The sequence below is a fragment of the Camelus bactrianus genome, chromosome 10 (genome assembly GCF_048773025.1).
Source record: "Camelus bactrianus isolate YW-2024 breed Bactrian camel chromosome 10, ASM4877302v1, whole genome shotgun sequence".
NCBI classification, from domain to species: domain Eukaryota; kingdom Metazoa; phylum Chordata; class Mammalia; order Artiodactyla; family Camelidae; genus Camelus; species Camelus bactrianus.
The window spans coordinates 48729114-48747420 of record NC_133548.1 but is presented as its reverse complement, the minus strand read 5'-3'; the positions used below and the strand labels follow the sequence as shown (position 1 = coordinate 48747420).

At 44.8% G+C, this 18307-nt stretch overlaps 1 protein-coding gene across 3 annotated transcripts; it reads left to right on the top strand.

The window, feature by feature from the left end:
- The first annotated feature begins 1626 nt into the window (after positions 1-1626).
- On the top strand, positions 1627-12304 carry KCNE3 (potassium voltage-gated channel subfamily E regulatory subunit 3). 3 transcript variants are annotated; one of them, XM_010973129.3, is made up of 4 exons: positions 1627-1772; positions 3008-3074; positions 7163-7296; positions 10302-12304. In XM_010973129.3, the coding sequence occupies exon 4, from the start codon at positions 10342-10344 to the stop codon at positions 10639-10641; it is 300 nt and encodes a 99-aa protein (XP_010971431.1). In that variant the 5' UTR covers positions 1627-1772; positions 3008-3074; positions 7163-7296; positions 10302-10341; the 3' UTR covers positions 10642-12304. The 3 variants fall into 3 exon arrangements, with proteins under 3 accessions (XP_010971431.1, XP_010971432.1, XP_010971433.1); XM_010973130.3 differs by lacking the exon at positions 7163-7296; XM_010973131.3 differs by lacking the exons at positions 3008-3074; positions 7163-7296 and having other exon boundaries at positions 1630-1772.
- Positions 12305-18307: the final 6003 nt, after the last annotated feature.

Below are 18307 nucleotides of genomic sequence, written 5' to 3'. Positions count from 1 at the left end.
TCTGTTTAACACTCCCAGTGTATTTTCTCTAAGTCTGTTTACTTAAAATTGTGTGAAATGACATGATTAATATGCAATAAATCTGTAAAATCTGTATTACATACACACACACAGAAATATAGAATTCTTTTATTAGGACAAGAAACAATCTCTATCTTCAAAGAACTCACAATCTAGTAGATGAGGTGGACAGTTACTTTTGATAACTGTAATAAATAGTCCTATAGATTATATGCAAGGCCTTGGCAGGATGTGGGAAGGAATGCTAACTGAGCCAGAGCTGTTTCCTCAAGGCTGGTCTCAAGAATCACTTGCATCACAATCTTTCAGGAAGCTTTAAAAAAAAAAAAAAAAAAGCTAATTTCTGGGCTCTATTCCAGATCTCCTGAATTAGAACCTCTGGCATGGAACCCAAAAGTCTACTTCACTTAAAAGAAGCCAAGGTGATTCTTAGGTTGACTGAAATTTGAAACTGCATGCCCAGGGTCAGGATGACTTCCCTGAGAGGTGATATTCAGACTGAGAAAAAGGAGTAGCTGGGTCAAAATGTGTAAGTACCGAAGTCACACAGAAGTAACGTGTTTTGATGAAGATCAGCAATTTTTACAACATCCCTTCCATGTTATAGGTCTTTTTTAAATGATAGCACTTCATAGATATAATCTGAGAGTCTGTGATTGAGGGAGTATTCCTCAGATGTCCTAGAACAGATCTTTGTTTACAAGGGAGCCAGAGCTTAGCCTATTATTAACTATCCCAAGGCCACAGGCTGGCAGAAAGGGCTCTGATAAGGACTACCCACAGTCTCTGAAAGGTTATTCCCTGCCATTGTCCACTCCCCTGCCCATGGCTTCCTGGCCCTCATTTCTCAGCTGTCCCTGGTTGCTTCTCTTCTCTGGAACCTGCAGTGTCACCAGCAAGGAAGCAAGAGCTTGAATGAGGACCTGGGCAGCCAGAAAGCAGAGTATCCTGGGACAGGGAGCAGTGAGGTATGACCAGTTGTCTGGGCATGTGAGGGACTGTTGAGACTTGGAGGGAGGAGACATTGCCCGAGGTTAAGGGGAGAGAGTGCCCTAGCGGATTCTGAGTCTGAGCTCTGCCAGTGACATCCTTGGTGAACCTGGGTAAGCCCCCTTCCCCAAAACTGGGCCCCTTCCGGAAACTGCATCCTCTCTGGAAAAGAGGATTTGTGTTAGAATCAGATGATTTGTCCAGTAACCACCCAGCTTTAATATTTTGGATTCTAAGATCGCATCCAACCCGCATTCATCCTGTGAAGAAGGCGTGCAGGAACTGTACCCATTTTACAGCCAGGAAGCCAAGGACCAGTGAGGAGCAGTGACTTGCCCACCACCACACGACCACATAGGGGCAAAGCTTGATTCCACCAGCACCCGACACTCAGCCTCGCCTTCTGAGCACGGTCTCAGACTGGGCAAGCTGAAGCGAATCAAGAAGCATTCGGTCTCAGGTCCAGGAAGCAGGCGCTGCAAGGGACGGAAGGGTCAGAGCCCACAGCGGAGTGGGGCCAAGCAGCTGGGCGGAGGCTCCCGAAGCCAGCTCCGGGAGGAGAAGTGGGTGGGTTAGGGGCCGGGCGGGGCCGGGCGGGGCCGGGGGAGGGACACCCTGGGGAAGGGGAAAGGCGGCGGAGCGCGGGTCAGAGCGCAGAGAGGCTGGCGGAGCTCCTTGCGGCTCAGTGCAGCGCACCCACGAGCCCAGGGCGCGGTGTCCAACTAGCAGACGGCGCCCCTCGGAGCCTCGCCGCGAGGCAGGTAAGGTGCACTCCCAGGTCGGAAAGGTTAAGCTGACGTGGGGGGGTATAAATGAGGAATCTTCCCTACTCCTTTGGCGTGGGGGGCGGCTCAGACAAGGAACTGATCCTCCCTCGAGTCGAGCCACAGGGATCCCAGGCGCACGTGGGAGTGCGGGGCTCAACTCCTGGCATGCCCGGCCCAGAAACCGTGGGGCTTGCGTCTGCACTCGCAGGCCCCGGGACAGCGGCACTAAAAGCTCCTTCCACATCCTCAGATATACATACGAACACCTGCGGCTCCGCCACAAGCGCACAGGCGGAAATGACACTCCAGCACCCAGCGTGTTTTCTTGCTTGGTGGGAGCCGCTTGCTCTGCTAGTTGACTTGCCCATTCGCTACTCCATTGTGCCCCTCGCCTTATGCGCCGCAGTCCCAGGAAAAGGCTGGAGGCTCCCAAAAACATCTTCTAGTGCAAATGATGTAGATCTAGGCAGGAAGTCAGGAGACCTGGGTTCTAGCTTACAGGTTGTTAAAATCTGTGCTAGTTACCCAGCTGCTCTATACCTTGTGCGCTCTTTTCCTAGGTCACCACCTGTAAAATGGGCCCCTGGCCCTATTGCCTGGGTACTCCTTATGGTATGTGGGGAAAGGAGGGTTGGACCCTTGTCTAGAAAGTACATGAATTCCGGCCCTTGTGTGAGGGCCCATGAAGAGTATCTTCTCCTATCCCTCCTCCCGACTTCTCACCAGTTGACATGTGGGGAAACTGAGGCTCAGGGGAAGATGGCTGGCCCAGGATCACACCGGGGACTAGACAGAAGTAGAAATTAATTCTCCTCACTTCTAGCCCAGGGCTGTCTCCACTTCAGCTACAAAAGTGCATTGTAAATATGTAAACTCCTCATTATCTCCTGGCCTCCAGCCACATTTTCAGCTCCAAATGGAGGGAGGAGATCCATGCTGGAAGCAAGGAAACTGCTTTCAGATTTCCTTGACTCCTTGAGATGATAACCAAAATCCTTCTTCCTCCTTCACTTACTCCATACTTCTCCAGACATTTCTATCCATCAATTGAATGGGTGGATGTTCAAAATACCTACTAAGAGGAAGGCAAGACAAGAAACCCCAGCTTACTGATGCGGGAGTGAGGCCCAGAGTGAAGAAATGACTTAAGACTTAACCAAGACACTTGGTCTGCAAAGTAGGGGCAGGTCTATTGACTCCAACTCTGGTGTGTTCTCCATCACCGATAGGACTAAATGGAAAGAGACTACAGGGCTGATCAGAGAGGATGAGAAACAAGGAATGCTTCTGAAGGAGGTAAGTGCCTGAGAATCAAGAAGAGTAATAAAGAACCTCCTGAACCTCTTCTGAGGGTAGGAGAACCAAGGGTGGAGAGAGGGGACATAGGGATGGCTGTTCTTGGTAATACTAGGGAGCAGGGGGAGGAGATAGGGAAACAGAAAAGGAAACAAGGTGACCAGGCTGCCCAATAATTATTTCTTATGTTTATATAATACTTTGCAATTTCTAAAACACCTTTCCTCCATTGTCTCCCTGAGGTCCCATGTGAGGCAAGCAGGGCAAGGGTAATTACCCCAATCTCATAGATGAGTTTCAGAGGAAATAAATGCAGTGCTCAAGGCCACATAGCCATGCATACAGCCAAGATTCGAACCATGAAAGGCACACTTGAAAGGCAAGGTAGGCTGGGAGACTGGGAGTTGGACTGTGTGTATGCAGCAGTGGGTGTGTATGGCCACACCCTGGGCAGGTACACAGGGAAAAGGATTGCAAAGCCACCGCTGGTGTTTTGGGGCCAAGAATGTTTGCCCTTTGGATTGACAGGGGTTCAGGTGCAGGGAACATCTGGACTTCCAAAGGCAGCTTAGAATTCCTTCTCCCCGACTCACTTTCCCACCTGACCAAGATGATGTGTTTTCTTTGAGCCTCCCTTTCTCCAGACCAAATGGAATGCTTTGGCCTGCTCTTGAAGTTGATTTTTAAGTACTGTAAGCTGTTTTCATGAATGTGTATGTATGAAGAGGCATTGATCCATCTATTCTTGAGTGTCTGCTATAAAGAAATGTATGAAGCACAGCTCCCTGCCCTCATACCTCCTAGTGCAGTTAAGCATATATATCTGTATCTATTGATGTTTACATAGATACACACAGAGATACAATTTCAGTACAGCATAGTGGTCTAATAAGGTGTTATGCAAAGCACTTTAGGAACAGACAAGAGGGAGAGGCTAACTGTCTAGGGAGTGAGGAGGGAACTGTCTCAGGAGACAGTCTACAGAGGTGACATTGGAGCTGGGTACTGAAGGATGAGTAGGAGTTCACCAGGCAGATAAAAAGTGGAAGGGCATTCCTGCCTAAGAAAACAGCATGAGCAAAGGTGATAGGTGTGCAAGTGCAAGGAATGTCTGGAGAATAGTCTGTAGCTCAGTATCGTCGGGCACATGCACTGGGAAAAGCTGTGATGAGATGGGGCTAGAGGCACGGTCACATCCAAAGGAGTCTGAATGATACTCAGAGGAGGTTAGACTGTCCTACAGGTAATGGGAAACTTATAGAAATATCTGTGGACAGGATACCTGTTTCTGGTCCCAGCTTCACCCCTCCTAGGCTGTGAGACCTTAAGCAAGTGATTTCTTCTTTAATTCTTTAACAACTCTATTTTCCCACTTAACAACTCTATTTTCCCACTGGTTGAATGAGAGGGTTGCACCACCAACATGATTATTAAGATTTCTTCCAGCTCAGATTTTATTCCTGTGTCTCCTTCCAACTATATGTTAAGGTTCATTGTTTCAGCTCCTCTCCCACCCCATGGGCTGTCCAGTCCATGGTGGAGATACCACCAGACAGACCAGTGGCAAAATTGTGAAGCTGCAGGAGTTGTCTTTGGATCCCCTGCCTGTTTTATGACCTTTTCCCCCTTGTCTCTCTACCACATTTCCAGGCACTTAAAACACTCATTCTGAAAGAGTAGCTGAAACAGAGCAATAGAGAAACCAAAAGAACCAATGGTAGAGAGACCTGAAAGAAAACTTCACTAAGATATCCCATTCATCCTTCAGGTCACAGCTTTACACCTCCACCCCCAGGTTAGAGGCTGGGTGAGCTCAAGTTAAAAACATTTAGGGAGAACATGTTAATGTGCAGGAAAGAGTAGTATCAGGGTGTGGAGGAAGAGAGGGCACCTGGTTTGTATGGGGGAGCAGGAGTAGGTCAGGAGCAGAAGGAGCCACGGGAGACAAGACTACAAAGGAAGGAAAACTCCAAAAGTTACCAATTTCTCCCCTTACTGGATCCTCGTTTAAGATTGGCAAGAATCTGCAGTTCAGGAGAAAGCAGAATAGCCTGTAGCTCAGTATCATCGGGCACATGGAGTTAGAGGAGACTGTGTCCCAGGACACGAGGAGTCTGTGTTTGGTGTGCTATGCTGCTCAGATGCTAGGGCATGTTGCCACCTGTAGTGGAAGGAGCACCCAAAAAGCACCCCAAAGACGGGTTCTCATCTGAACTCTGCCATTTACTAGCCATGTCATTTTGGACTTGTCACTTCCCCTCTCCGACCTTCAGTTTCCTCATCTACAAAATGGAGGGGTTGGCCTACAATCTAGATTCTAAATGATCTTTAACATCAATCACTGTTCACCTTCCTTCCTAACTGGTTATCTCCTGTTTCAAGTCAAGGACTCTGCAGGGCAGGAGCTCTGTCTTTCCCATCCAAAGAGCTTCACAATCCATGACTACCTTGAAGAGAGAAGCCAAGGAGCTCAGAAAGAGGAACAAAATTCCCAATGTTGCCAACTACTAATCCCTGTCCTGGGACCCAGAGTCAGGTCATTAAGAACCAAGCTGTCCCTTTATCAGCTCTGCCTCTCCTGACCCAACAGGATGCCCTGGCACTAGGGCCCTCCTCCCATCCCAACCCATCTCCTAAAGATATGCAACTATGGCTTCTTTACTCCTCCCACCAGAACCACAAGTATCCAGGACTATCCAGAGAGGCGCTGGAAGGAGGGTCTGAGGAATGAACGGTTTTGTGAAACTTTACTTCCCTCACTGAACCCCACCTCAGAGCCCGCACCGTCCCCCTACCCCACTTTCTGCACAGACTATCTCTCCCAGGCTGGATCACCCTCGCAGGTGAGCTGTAAAGAGGAAAAATGAACAAATCAACAGGTTTGGCCTTCAGTTTATCTAGGCTGGAGTATTAAATGTAATGCAGTCCTAGGACTCCGAAGCACCCTAACCTGTAAGGAAAAGGTCTGCAGCCTTCTCTATCTTGTGTTTTGGGGCTCTAGAGAGCCTCCCAAATGCCTCTCTGACCAGCCTGTCCAATCTCCCACAATCTCACAGTATGGTTTTGAGATTTGTATCTTTATGGGGTGCTGGAGCTGATCAGGACCTTATAAGATTACATAGTAAAACCCCTTCATTTTACAGATGCAGACAGAAGCTGGGACTCAGAAAAAGGAAGTCACATGCTCAAAGTCATACAAGTAGCAGCTGAACCCAGACAGCTCTTTGGTTTTCATTTCTTTCACTATAAAGTGAAGGAGGTTAAGAATATGAAAATGAATACATGTATATTCAAAAAAAAAACTTGGTGTATATCCATCTTATAAAAATGTTTATGCTTTTAGCACTTTTAGCACAGCTATAAATAATCAAAATTATATGTATTGACAATAAAAAAATTCTTTTTAATTTTTTTAAATGAGGGAGGTTAGACTAAAAGGATTCTGAAGGCCCTGCCAACCTCTGCTGTACACAAATAAAACCACCACCACATCTGTGAAGAGTCTAGTGCTAGTCACTGCATAATTTTCTCCTTTAATTTTCACAACAAAGTTATGCTACAGGTAGTGTTGATGCCATGCCTATGTTTATACCCAGTCTATCCAAATAGGTTGATTGGTAACATCATTTGTTCCTACATAAAATATCAACCCCAGTGCTGATTGCCATTCTGCCACTCGCATCATTTCCTTGGGTCTCTGGCCCTTTCAGCCTTTAGATGCTCCTGCTAAGCTGGCAGTACCCTGGGGGAAGGGGACACTTTAGTCTGCACTGTTAGCTGGCCCCTGAGCAGCAGTCCATGTGTTGAATTGAGGTTTCTCATGAAGTCACCCAGTGGAGACACTGTGGGCCTGGAGTCGGGGACTACAGTCAGATGTCCCTTGGCTGCGGCACAGTTCCTCTAACTGCACCCCTAGGCTAGCCTGATCCAGCTGTTGCAGGGTGGGGAGGGGAAGCAGGCGGAGGTCAGAACCCTCAGCAGGGCTATTGCACAACCCTCCAGCTTGGCCTTGGGCGATCCACCCTTGTTCTGAAGTTTTTTCTGTGTGTCTGGTTCCTTCCTTTTCTGGCCCTTCTGGGCCTTCCTAGCTCCCAAAGACAATACTGAGACCCTAGATGTGTCCAGGGACATCCTGAAGAAGCTGAGGGGCTGAGGAGCCTTAGGGCACCCACAGGGAGATTCCTGAAGCCGACTAGGAGCCACTGAATTTGTCTGCTGTTTGGTGAGTCTTTCAGGCTGAGGTGGCCCTCCCTCTGCCCATCAATTCAAACCCCCTTGCAAGGATATTTAAGAAAACTGATAACAGTGACCTGTGAAAGAGACCTGGGCCACTGGGAACAGAGAGACTTCATTTTCATTGTATGTACAGCTGCAATTTTTTTTTAACTGTGTATGGGTATTTACTTCTCAAAAATGAAAAATAGATCATCATTTTAATGGAAACCATGTTTTTTATTAAAATATATTTTTAAAATCCTCTTCACTGTAATAAAAGTATATGCTCAGGTAAGCCTGGAGGGAGGCAGAGCAGGGATAATAATCTTTTTTTTTTTAATTTTTAAAAATTGTAATATGTTTAAAAAAAATTTATCATCCTAACCATTTTCAATGGTACACCTCAATAGTGTTAACCATATTTACATTGTCATGCAACAAATCTCTAGATCTTTTCATCTGAAACTCAATACCCATTGAACAATTGCTGGTGAGAATCTTTTTTTGATAGATGAAGGAAACTGAAGTACAAACAGGGCAAGAAATCTATTTCCTCAGAGTGAGCTCTTCCAGCACTTATGCCACCTGTCTGTTGTCCACCTGTAAAACTGTGTGAGGCCCCTTCCTCCTGCAACCATTGCATTAGCCATTCCCTCCCAAAAATGCCTCTCACATCCCCCCCCCAAATGCCTCTCACATCCCCCAACTGTCCCACCCCAACTTGTCATCCCCCAGCGCAGGACTCAGCAACTTGAACCTAAGCTATTTCAAGACCCTTATCACTGGGCCCCCTGCCTCAATTCCTGCCCACTTCACACACCAGCCAGGGTGTCCTTTCCAAGCACAGATCTGATCATTTAAAATGTCAGAAAACTATCCCCTTTTAAAATATCATCCCGTGGTTCTTCCCCAGCTACAGGATAAAGTTCCAACTCTGCCACCTGGCACTTACAGCCCTCCATAATCTGGTTTGGGCCAGTCTCTCCATCCCACATCCTAACTTATCCTTCCACACATCTCACCCTCTTTATGCTACTTTCCATTCTTCAAAACATTTTATGTGCTTTCTTGTTGTCAGGCCTTTGCTCATCTGTTTCCTTCCCTTGCCTTCTCTACTTCCAAAACACCCTTCCAGGTCCAACTCAAATTCTTTCATCACTGTGAACACTCTCCGAGCCCTTCTTCCTTTAAGCCCCAGTAACTCCTGGATTGTCTCCTACATTATTTAAGAGCTGGCAATGTGCCCCCTGAGTACAGGGACTGGCTTCCTGGAACCCCCAGGATGAGATTGCCCAAAAGTGGGCCTCCATAAATGATGACTGGCCAGATGATTCATTGAGCCATTAATTTCATTGTGCTGCTCTTGCTTTCCATTGGCCCATATGAGGAAAGAGGAAGGCACAGCTTTCTTGCCTGACAAGTGGGACAGTAGATAAGAACTTATGCCTCCTGGATCTTAACTCAACTCTTCCCCTCCTCCATCTAGACAAGGTTGCCCAAGTACTAGATGGCAGGGGGCCCCAAGGGCCTTGCATAAAATGTGAGCCAGTCCTGGGTTAATGCTGTATTATTTAGATTCTTCCTCCCAACACCTGCATTCATAGAGTTGTTCATGATATTTGTTGTGGCCATAACTAACTGTCATCTCTTCTGGGGAAGAGATCTTATAATTAATAGTCAAATGTGTTAACTTTGGTTTGTTGACAGCTCTATCTAGATAAAGGAGGGCTTTGGAACCAGTCAGTGAACTCGGAGTGCTTGGCTTATGGAGAAGTCCAAAGTGGCCATCTTTACTGGAGACCACTGAGGGAGGGAGAACGAGGGTAGTCACAGTCTTGTTAACCACGAGCGTGTGGTCTGCTGATAACCTTTATCAATAGCAAGAGGACAGCCACACGTTGCCTTCTATGTAACCACTGGGGCAAAGGGAAGGCTGCGATGATAAAGCTTGTGGAGTATGGTGGGAGCACACGAAGGCTTCCTGAAGGAAGTGAGTGTGGAGCCTTGTTTAAAAGGAATGACATATGTTTTTCCAGAGACTAGGATGCAAGGCTGTCTTCAGCTATTCTTCTACATTGTAGACTAAGGATCTCTGAGAGGAAGGAAAAGGAACATCTGTCATCACCTATTATATGCCACGTACACAGTGACGTTGTTTTGGAAGGCAGGACAGCTGAGGTGCTAGTGTCTTCTCTCTCTGGGGCAGGTAAAATCCCAAACCAGACTGAGTGCTCCTTTCACTCCACTGCCCTCAGGCCCAGTACCTGCGGCGGTTACTGGCCTCGCTCTGCTTCCCCAGCTACCTCCTTTCCATCACAATTTCCCCTCAATAGCTTAGGAATACCTAGAGTGGGACATAGGATGCTTTAGAGGTCAAATGATTCAGCCTCTGGCCCCAGGTAGGGGGAAATCTAAGCCATCCCCAAACATCTTCTACATGGTGTTTGTGGAGTACAAAAGAGAACTGTGCTGAGGGAGGGTTCCGAGGAGTGTCTCCTAATGATGCCACACAGTCCTCCTGAGAACGAGCGTAAAGGCCAAAGGAGCCCTCAGCTGGCCATCAGTGAGCAAGGCTGTATCTCAGCTCTACCTCCAGTATTCTCTATGATCACAGACAAGCCACCTATTCTTTCTGGGCCTCAGTTTCCCTGTGTGTAAAATGGAAGAAATTAGATTAAATAATCCCTAAGGTCCTTCCAGCCTAAAGCTCAGTGACTTACAGAATCCACAGAAAGGATAGATCAACATGGTTACAATGGTCAAGGAGGACTTTATTCCATAAGTATTTACTGAGCACCTATTGAGTGCTGTCATAAGTGCTCACAGATAGCAGTGAGTAAAACAGACATAGTCCCTGCCTTCCTTGGGCTTGCAGTCTAGTAGAGAAGATAGACAAGTAAACAAGTAGTTAGAATAAACTGTGATGTTGGGGTTTTAGCTGGAGTCTAAAGGAGTGGGGAGGTCATTCCACTGCAGATAACAGCCATCCTCTCTCTTTTCTGTCACTACCAGAGTTTCCTTGGATTCTTGTCCCACCTCAATCCCTGTTGCTATGGAGACCACCAATGGTACTGAGACCTGGTACAAGAGTCTGCATGCTGTGCTGAAGGCTCTAAATACCACTCTTCACAGCAACTTGCTCTGCCGGCTGAGTCCAGACAACCTGACTGAGGAGCGGCGCGCCAGCCTACCTGGCCGTGATGACAACTCCTACATGTACATTCTCTTTGTCATGTTCCTATTTGCTGCCACTGTGGGCAGCCTCATCCTGGGATACACCCGCTCCCGCAAAGTGGACAAGCGCAGTGACCCCTATCATGTGTACATCAAGAACCGTGTGTCCATGATCTGATGCTAGGAGGCTTGAGATGGCAGATTAAGACACCTGAGGATTATCTTCTGGGGCCTCCAGAACTCAGCTATGGACCATGTCAGGCCTCAGTGTCCTTATCTGTAAGATCAACAAGAAACTGCTGAGAGAGGTCATTATTGGGGTAGGTGAAGAGGGTCTAGGAGACCTGGGCCTTGTAGATAAGGATTTTTTTCCAGCAAAAATAGACTTCATAGACAGTGGGAGCCCTATGAACAAATATATAGAAGTAGCAACATATGATGACCAATCAGTAGTTTAGTGGCCAGAGTACTGGGGGCTTGGAGCTGGAGGAAGGAGAAGAGGAAGTTGTATTAGAGGGAAATGAAATAGGAAGATGCCCTGAGGACACATTTTTTGATTTGTGACCTTCAACAAACATGAGCAGCAGCAGTGATTGTCCCATATCACAGACAGGAAATCTGAGTAATGTTATTTATTTATATTTGCCCACATTTGATGTTTTCCTACCCATTTAATATTTGTGATTTTACTCCCAAGAGGGAAGCAGAGCAAGTGCCATTCTGTCAATTTGGGCCAGAGCAGTCCCATGACTGGCACCCAGTAACTCTGGGCTCCTTGCCTAGTGCTTTTCAAAAGTCTGTGCCACCCAGGAATGGATCTAGACCTGAAACATATACAATTCTGGGGGGTCCTCCTGAAAAAAAAAAGAGAATTTAAAAATAACTTAATTTTGTAAATATTACAAAAATATATTACCATGTTAATACATTGTTAGGGCCCCTCCTAAGACCTTAAGAAAGAGCCACGTGAGTACAGGGCCCTGATTGTTAAGCCTCATTAGCTCCGAGGTTCCTGTGCCCCTCCAGCCATGTCCCAGTGCCCTTCCCAGCCACACTCCAAGCATGGGGACTTCACTACCTCTAAGGCAGCCTTCAACATTTTGATTGAATTCTGTGAGAACTTTTGATACCAAGTTGAAATCTGCATCTAGAAGATTATTATCACACATAGATCACACATAGAAGATTGCTATATTAAAAGAAACAACATGAAAAGGCAGGTACCTGATTCATTGGAGAGAGAACCAGCCCTGATTCTACCATGAGTGTGGTGTATAATAAACTGGCTAGACATTTCTCTCTCTGCCTCTTTTCCCTCTTTGGCACTGTGAAATAGTTAGAAAGTTGAAACAATTGAAAGTCTCTGAGGACTCTACCAGATCTGACATTCTAGGCTTCACATACATTGATCTGAACCATACAAAACTTGTAGGTCAAAAACAGCTGAATAACAGTACTTTCATGCGGTTCAGCTGAATACGTGAAATGTGGCAGGTAAATACTTTACAAGCTACAAATCCCAGGCTGGAACCTCCCACTGTTCTGTTTGATTTCTATTTGTAAGGAATCTCCATGGGGTCTCTAGAAAGCCCCATTAAAACATACATATTTGTGTTTAGCAAAAACTCTGAAAGAATATTACGATAGCACTTATCTCTGAAGAGAAGGATTATGGGTGATTTTCCCTTTCTACTTTAAAAATTTATGTAATATTTGATTTGTTTGACTATGAATGTATTTCTTGTATAATAAGGTGGGAAAAGCTACTTCCACTTTGAAAAATAAAAATAAATGCCTGTGTGTTTCTTGAATGGAAGATCACAGAGCATTGGCTCCTGTGAGCAGTTAGTTGTGTTGATTCCTTGTGAATGTGCTAAGCCCCACATATGCTCAAGCCTTTCCTCATGTCTCCTTGAGGGAGAAGGTGGAGATCTGCTTAAGAAGATGTGACATATGGGTAGACAACAGACTTGGAAGTCAGACCACCCAGACCAGACGCCCAAATAAAATACGGAATGCCATCAAGTCTAAGAATAAATGTCAGGTGATGGATGCTACCAGGATTTTGAGAAATAGGATTGAGTAGATCTAGAAGAGTCAGAGGAAGGTAGAATTTGAACTGGGCTTTGAAAGATAATACAGATCTAAGCAGGCAGAGTGAATGAAGGAATAAGACGAAGCTTGGAGGCAGAAATGTGGTAAGACCATCCTCCTGAAGAGAGCAAGTTGGCTGGTAGGCAGAGCAGGAGGCAGCCTAAAGGGCCTGCAGTGGGAAACCTATGGGGGAGACTCCCTTGCACACAGTTCTTATACTCACAGGGCTTGATAATAAAGTAATACAAATTCTTTCTCTTGCAAGTTACAGAAATCGAATGTGTATTATTAGCATAAGCACAAAAGGGGATTTATTGAGAGGAGTATGGGTTCATCACAAGCTCAAAAGAGAAGATACAGATACCAGGGATCCAATGCCTGGAACTGCTTGCTTGTTTAAATTTACAAAGCAGGGGCTCAGTATACCTCATGTACACTCAAGATTGAACTAAATAAAAATCTAGGATTTTAAGGTACAATTTAAACATTCTAATATTTTACGATGCATGATGTACGATGGCCCTCCTGGCAGCTCTATCCCACTACCTCCTTCAACAGTTAGGCTCTTTTGGCTGCACCAGTTCTGCCCTCTGCTGGCCAGATCCCAGCATGTCACCTTGAGTCTTCAAAGCAAAACTTCAATAATCACTCAGATTTATTGAGTGCCTACTACGTGCCACGGACTCATCTAGGCACACTTAGAATGCATAAGCAAATGAAAAAGATCAAATAAATCCCTGCCCTAATACTTAAGACCACTTAAAATACTTAAGACACTACAAATCAGGCAGTAGCCTAAGCATTTTACACACATTAACTCATTTAGCTTTGAAAACTTGCATAACATCCCTATTTAGTAGGTATTCCTTTCAACTACTTCAGTAGAGCCTATTTATTTTTTTATTGATGTATAGCTGGTTTATAATGTTGTGTTAACTTCTGGTGTATAGCACAGTGATTCAGATATAGATATATATAGATATATATATTCATATATATATTCCTTTTCATATTCTTTTCATTATAGGCTATTACAAGGTATTTAATATAGTTCTCGGTGCTACACAGTAGGACCTTGTTGTTTATCTATTTTTTGGATAGTAGTTAGTATCTACAAATCTCAAATTCCCATTTTATCCCTCCACCCCACCTTTTCCCCACTGGTAACTGTACGTTTGTTTTATATGTCTGTGAGTCTGTTTCCATTTTGTAAATAAGTTCACTTGTCTCATTTTTTAGATTCCACATATAAGTGATACCATATGGTATTTTTCTTTCTCTTTCTGGCTTCACTTAGAATGACCATCTCCAGGTTCATTCATGTTGCTGCAAATGGCATTATTTTACCCTTCTTCATGGCTGAGTAGTGTTCCAGCATATACATAAACCACAGCTTCTTTATCCAGTCATCTGTTGATGGACATTTAGGTTGCTTCTATGTCTTGGCTACTGTAAATAGCTATGAACATTGGGGTGTATGTATCTTTTTGAATTATGGTTCTCTCTGGATATATGCCCAGGAGTGGGATAGCTGGATCATTTGGTAAGTCTATTTCTAGTTTTTTAAGGAATCTCCATACTGTTTTTCATAGTGACTGCAACAAACTACATTCTCACCACACTGTAGGAAGGTTCCTTTTTCTCCACACCTTCTCCAGCATTTATCCTTTGTGGACTTTGTAATGATGGGCATTCTGACTGGTGTGAGGTGATCCCTCATTGTACTTTTGATTTGCATTTCTCTGATAATTAGTGATACTGAGCATTTTCATGTGTCTATTGGCCATCTGTATGTCTTCATTGGAGAAATGTTTGTTTAGGTCTTCTGCCCATTTCTTGATTAGGTTGTTTGCTTTTTTGTTATTGAGTTGTATAAGCTGTTCGTATATTCTGAAAATTAAGCTCTTGTCAGTCACATTGTTTGCAAATATTTTCTCCCATTCTGTAGGTTATCTTTTTGTTTTGTTTATAATTTCCTTTGCTGTGCAAAAGCTTACAAGTTTAATTACATCACATTTGTTTGTTTTTGCTTTTATTTCTATTGCCTGGGTAGACTGCCCTAGGAGATCATTGCTAAGATTTATGTCAGAGAATGTTTTGCCTATGTTTTTTTCTGGGAGATTTATTGTGTCTTGTCCTATGTTTAAGTCTTTAAGCCATTTGAATTTATTTTTGTGTCTGGTGTGAGGGAGTATTCTAACTTCATTGATTTACATGCAGCTGTCCAGCTTTCCCAACACCACTTGCTGAAGAGACTGTCTTTTCTCCACTGTACATTCTTGCTTCCTTCATCAAAGATTAATTTACTGTAGGTGTGTTGGTTTATTTCTGGGCTCTTTTCTGTTCCATTGATCCATATGTTTGTTTTTTGTGACATGCTGTTTTGATTACTGTAGCTCTGTAGTATTGTCTGAAGTCTAAGAGGGTTATTCCTCCAGCCTCATTCTTTTTCTTCAGTACTGCTTTGGCAATTCTGGGGCTTCTGTGATTCTATATAAATTTTAGGATTATTTGCTCTAGTTCTGTGAAAAAAAAATGTCCTGGGTAGTTTGATAGGGATCATATTAAATCTGTAGATTGCTTTGGAGCCACTTATTCTTCATATAGCCCCTTGTGCACCCTCAGCCTAATTTTAGCGCCAAGGCATACCCAGCACAAAGCATGGATTTGAGATGACTGGGAAAATGATTTGGGAAGATGATGGCAGAGTACTGACACCAGTAGACTGAAGTCTGTTTTCTTAGAAGCAAAGCCTGAGATATGCATTTACTGAGGGAGCACTTTTCAGAGGAAACTTGCCAGAGAGAGAGTGAGTAGAGAGGAAAAGGAACACGATAAACAAGGTATGTGTTATGTTAGGTCACATCTAGCTGTGGCTTGATCCCAGGAAAGTGGGGCAAAAACAGCATAACAGAATTACAGCCCCTTGAGGCAAGGGGACCAGCCTCTTATGCCCCATATCAGTCAGTCATTGGTTGTGGGCCACCCTGGTGGGGAGAGGGGATGAGAGAAGGGGTGCCAGGAGGTTCCCATCAGCTGAGAGCAGGTATCTGGAGAAGAGTGGCGCCTGTGGGCTACTGCAGGCTAGAGCAGTTGTCTTGGTTGGTGATTTGCAAAAGCCTGATTCCTTAGGAAGGTTCTGAAGCTCAATTTTCATCACAGAATCAGCCCCGCCTTTTGAGGCTATCCTTTTCTCCCCCATGTCAGTCATCATTGACTGCTGGCTGCTAGAGGGGACCCTTAACATCCCAGGGGTGCTCATATTTGGCTGAGGCCAAAACTCTGGACAAGGAGGCAGCTCTGAGCTGATGGCACCCAACACTCACAGCAGCTGGGGAAGGAGGACAACATGGGGGCTCCGTCAGCATCCACAACAGCTGTGCTATTGGGGAAATGGGAGCAGAAGCAGAGTGTCACATCTTGGGATCTCCCAACTTAAGAGACAAGAAGCATATGCTAAATAAAGAACAAAACAATATAACACCAAATAGAACCAAGTAGGAAACAGTATAGTTAAATACCAGAAAATGTGGGGAACAAATATTGAACATGATAGTCAAGGGACATATCACGGATGTTTCCTGGGGATTTGAGGTAGGATTTGATTAGAAGGTCCAGTATAGTATGGTCCAAGGCAACATTCCAAGTAGGTGAATGGCTCTGCTCTACTCACGGACCTGGGATAATGACTGCCACCTTCAACATGTAGCTTCTAAGTTCACTCTGATTGAAGTACTTCTAGTTAGTTAAGAGAGAGACAGAACAGAATTCCAGGGCCAGAGATTTACTCAAACGCAAGTAAAGCAAAAGCTGTTTACATCCCATCTGCTCACACCCATTGACAACAGCTCAGTAATGTGGTCAACACTGGCTGCAAAGGGGGCTGGCAAGTGAAGTCCCAATCTGGGCAGTCAGGTCTCAGATAAACCATGATTATAAGGAAGAAAGTGGATTTTGTGGATAGCAGGTGGTCTTCACCCTACCCTTTTCACCTTCCCCAGGACGGGTCATGATCAAAAAATGTACAGCCCTGCCAAGAAGGAAGCAGTGCTGTCACTCTGACTCAACATGTTTTTTGGGGGGGCCGGGGAGCCTTGTGGGTATAACTAAGCCTGTCCTGGGAGTGTGACTTTTGCTTTTTTTTTTTTTTTTTTTTTCTGGCACTGGTGAGTCTGGTCTCTCCTCTCACTGGAGTGGTAATAGCCAACATATTTGTTTAGGCAAAGGGGAAATAGAAAAGCAAGGCTTTCAGCCAGCCTTGTGTAGGAAAAAGAATCCTCTTTCAGGTGTCGCTAAGAAACCAGGAACATGATCTTCCTGGATGAAATCAGAGAACCTCTCTGTGGAAAGTGGTTAAGCTGTGACAGAGAATGAGCTCTGGGAGCAGGAGAGAAGGAAATTAGTGAACAGGAAAGAAAAAGAGAAGAACTAATACTTGATGAGCAACCAATCTCTGCCAGGCACTGTGCTGGGAATTTGCATGTTACCTTATTTTACCTTTTCAGAAGCTCTTGAGGTAATTATTTTTTTAATCTCACTTTGTAGATAAGGTAACAGAAGCTCAGAGGGGAAATAGCTTAACATTCATTTAATTAGTACATGGAGCTGTCTAGATTTTAACAAAGACCTGCCTGAGTTCAAAGTCCATGTTTTTCACACGATAGCTGGTCCCTTTGAGAGTCACATTAGATCCTTTTTCGAGACTAAACCCCCCTAATTTCCCAGTGATTCTGTGGCTGGCCTCTGCTCCCCTTCATGGATGAAGTAGAGGAGTCACATCTCGCCCAGCTCCTCCTACCCCAACCAAGATGCCTCAGAGAAGAGAGGGCTTTATCACAATGCTGATGGGAATAATAAGCCAATTGGGACAGCTCTTTGGTGAGGTCCCTGAGTCCCTACAGCACTGACTCAACACGGGACAAGAGGAACACAGAGATCAGCCACAGAATCTGCTGGGAGATTAGACGGGTCAAATCTCAAGAAAAGATCTATAATGTGAATATTTGGTGCATCTCCCTCAGCTGGAGAGAGGATGAGATTATAAACAGATCTCAAAAGATCTCTGTGGGACAGCTACAAGCTTACAGTTCTGATCTTGGTTTATCATTCATTTATTCATTCAAGAAATACTGATTGAGTACCCATATATTAGGCAATGTGTTTGGTAAAAGAATACAGCAGCAAACAAGAAAGCCCCAGTCTCCGCTTTCATGGGGGCAAGGATTAGCTCACCCACTTCAGTATTTCTGCCTATAAAAGAAGCTTTACTTTGAACTCCTCTATGCTCCTCCTCTGCACAGGTCAAGGCTTCTTCCACTCATGTTACTGCCCTGCTTATAAATCTCTGATAATTTTTATCACATTGTACTCTCCAGGCATATCTTTTCTCCGTTAGAAACACTGCAAAGGTGTAGGCAGGGACCACGTCCAATGTATCTCTATGCCCTCATCAACTACGATAAAGCTGGGCACAAAATGTATGCTCGATAAACATTAATGGAATGAATCAACATTACCATGAGTATTGTGCTACATAATCTCTCACATGTGCATGGTGCTTCCAACCTTTCAAGACATTTCCATCTCCTTATCTCATTTGCTTTAGAGAGTCTGGTCTGGTGGATTCAACTAAAAGTGGATGTGAGAACACTTCGTAAAATATGAATGGTAAAGGACTATTATTGAACTCTCTTGCTAGCCTAGAGGCCAGGATAATTTAGGTGACATACTTAAGGTCATGCGGCAGGAGT